This window comes from Alligator sinensis, unplaced genomic scaffold, assembly GCF_000455745.1.
Source record: "Alligator sinensis unplaced genomic scaffold, ASM45574v1 scaffold134_2, whole genome shotgun sequence".
Taxonomy (NCBI): Eukaryota; Metazoa; Chordata; order Crocodylia; family Alligatoridae; genus Alligator; species Alligator sinensis.
The window spans coordinates 85,276-88,357 of NW_005842941.1; the positions used below are offsets into that span (position 1 = coordinate 85,276).

The window sequence follows — 3,082 nt, forward strand, 5'->3', positions numbered from 1 at the left end:
CCCCGCCTGTACTGCGGGGCTGGGGGGCACTGGGTGTGAGTGAGCAGGGAGCCAGTGGGAGCACGGGGCCTGCACCAGTGTCCTGGGGCTAGTGGTGGTGGGGCCCAGAGCAGGGTGGCAGGAGAGCGGGGTCCCAGCTGGCAGGGGCTCTATGGAGCCGGGCCAGCTCCCCACTCCCTGCTAATGCAGCCCAGCCCAGCTACACAGGCCCTTGCCAGCCTGTGCCCCACTCTGGGCCCCACCGGTGCTGGCCCTGGGACATTGGTCCCAAGACATTGGGACATTGGTCCCACGATGGTGACCAGGGGGTGGGGCAAGTCAAGGGGTGGGGCACCTGTCATGGGGCGGGGCTACCCATGCGGCCCTCGACAGCCTGCCAAAATTGGATAAGCAGCCCTGCACCCAAAATAATTGCCCGCCCCTGGCTTAAGTCCTGGTGACTTAAATGGGACTACCCATGTGTTGAAAGCTCAGCACATGGGTACTCAGCACATGATAAGTACTTTGCTGATTCAGGGCTTATTTATCTTGTATGCAAAAAAGTCATAGTTATGAATGATCTGTAGAACAACAGGAAAAGAACCACTAAAAATATTTTAACTAGCCCAAAACCACACTTTTAGTAATAATCTCATTCATTTTAAAATAATAATAACACAAATTAACTCATTTTGGGGTTCTGGGAGGGAGACAGGACATTATCAACACCTAAACACTATTTTTCATACATCACTATATTTCATGAATAGGATAAATTTGCACCCAGTCCTGGAGTGCAGGGGCTTTCCCTGGGATCTCTGAGCATAGACTAGCCAGTATAGTCCCTTCACTTCCCTAAACACCATGCAAGTGCTGGCTCTCAGTGCAAGCTTCCCCAAAGCATGTACAAAAAAAATGATGTGATGTCCACAGCACTGCCATTCAGTCTGCCACTGATGCTTCCCTCCTGGCTGTATTCAGTAATACACACTTAACAGGCCAGTTGTAGCTAAACAGAAAGTTCTTTTGACTTTCAAAACTTTAGAAAATAGATACTGTTTGATCACAGGGATGAAGCTTACCAGCAGCTCTTGAAAGCTGGAATTTTATAGCACCATGGACAGAAATGTATGGGAGAGGCATACACTCCTCACCTTGTTTCAGTTTTGCTCACAACATGTGAAGTGCAGAATCAATTTAAAACATTTGTTCATTTAAGTTTTAAGGTATTTTTGCAGATATTTTGCTAGCACATTCACTGATCTTTCTAGTACACGCAGTGCAAACTTTTAAATTATTGATGGGAGAAGAGCTCAGAATAAAGTTTTAAAGATTAAACATGAGCTAGGAATCAAGATTAATTGGATCTGTTCCCAGTTCTACAACTTATTAATTGCAGGGCACTAGAAAATTTGCAACATTTCTTTTTAAAGACACACATATATGCACAAAGGACTTAGTCACAAGAACTCACAAAAATGCCCTCTTGTTCCAGAGCCCAGGTCTTCAGGAACAGAGGAGCTGATGAAGCTACCTGCAAAGAAGAGATTGCCTGAAAAATTGATTAGCATTATCTAGAAAGAGGTAAACTGAAAGTGAAATAGGAATATATTTGACCAAACCATACAATTCATTATAGGTCTTTGTACACAAATGATGATTCGACAGCACATAGTCTCCAGAGGCTGTTGCTGAAATGAGCTGCTACATTCATCATTGATGCAGGGGTACTTCTATATCCGTATTTGAAATAGATGGCATATGTAAACAATGTGGACCAAATCCTCTGATGGTGTAAGTCATTATAAACATGTTAACTTCAGCAGGTCAATGCTGATTTACATCATCTGATGATCACATCCTGTATCTAGAGTGACTGCATGGTTCACACTAGCACATCCCTTTCTTGTACAAACGATGATAAAAAACTAAGAACACTGTAGGCATATTTACAATTATACCAGATGATAAACTGAATCTTAAAACATTTACACATCAATGTCACTTTTATTATAAAAACCATCCAAAGTATACTTGAAAACATTTGGGTAATATCAGCTATTACTGTGACCATTAATGACAAACTTTCTCCTTAAAGAACATACTCTTAAAACTAAACCCTTAGGTATGTCATTTTTAAAGAAGCAAAAAAGTAATTTCAAGTGTTGAAATGTTACAGCAGCAGAGAACAAAAACATTCAATAATCTATTCTTCTGGCACACACTTATACAATGCAACATGTTAAAATGTAGCTATCAAAATAAATATATTTGCAAATATGTAATTATGATATTTCACTAATTACATAAGACAGTGTAGCAAAACCCCCAGTTTTTTCTTCTTTTTTATGTATTTATTTTAAAATGCATTCCCTCTCCTTCCCCAGCCATTTCTGACTTTTTCTCTCCCTCTCTATTCCCTATAGATAAGTACTATTATTAGGTTTGTATTGATTTTTACTGTTGTATATTGTATTATTGTCATTTAAGTATTGATTTTTATTGTTTCATATGGATATTGTATGGTTTTGGCCTGTGTTTGTAAGTGAACCAAAGTCATGTCCAGTTTCCTTTTTATATGTCAAGTTTCCATTTTCTGTCCTCTGCCTGGGCATCCCATGTTGCAACTGTATGAGACACGTACCCCTCCCATGTAAATTGGTTCCCCGATGAATGAGTGTGATTGGGAATGATTGAAATACAATGGTAGCAGGCCTCTACTGAATGGCCTGTAATGACTGGGCCATCACCTCGCATTGATTCACCCAGGAACCACGGACCTCACCCAGGAACAGAGACAAGACCAGCATTTGAAAGACAAAGGACCTTGCAAAACCAGCAACTCTCACCATTACAGACACCAGAAACTGCAAATCCCTGCATGGAGCACACATGCTCAGTATGCCGGGGGCTGACCCTTGCCTGGGCATGCCTCCTGTCACTAGGGTCACACAAGGTCTGCCCCTATAAAAAGAGGCAGTGAAGACAGACCCAGTGGGAACACCATTTCCATCTGGACCAGCACCATGCCACACCACCTATCCATCCAGAGGCCCTGCTGGAGACCCCGCTCTGGACAACACCTACTGGACAAGGACCCCTT

General features: G+C 42.4%; 1 protein-coding gene across 1 annotated transcript in view; it reads right to left on the bottom strand.

Moving 5' to 3' along the window:
- The window catches only part of LOC112548119 (cyclic nucleotide-binding domain-containing protein 2-like), a 94,001-nt gene that overhangs the window by 5,757 nt on the left and 85,162 nt on the right, over positions 1–3,082 (bottom strand). Inside the window, exon 11 of the mRNA XM_025192535.1 lies at positions 1,454–1,513. Coding sequence (XP_025048320.1) covers positions 1,454–1,513 — 60 coding nt within the window. The remainder of the gene's footprint in view (positions 1–1,453; positions 1,514–3,082) is intronic.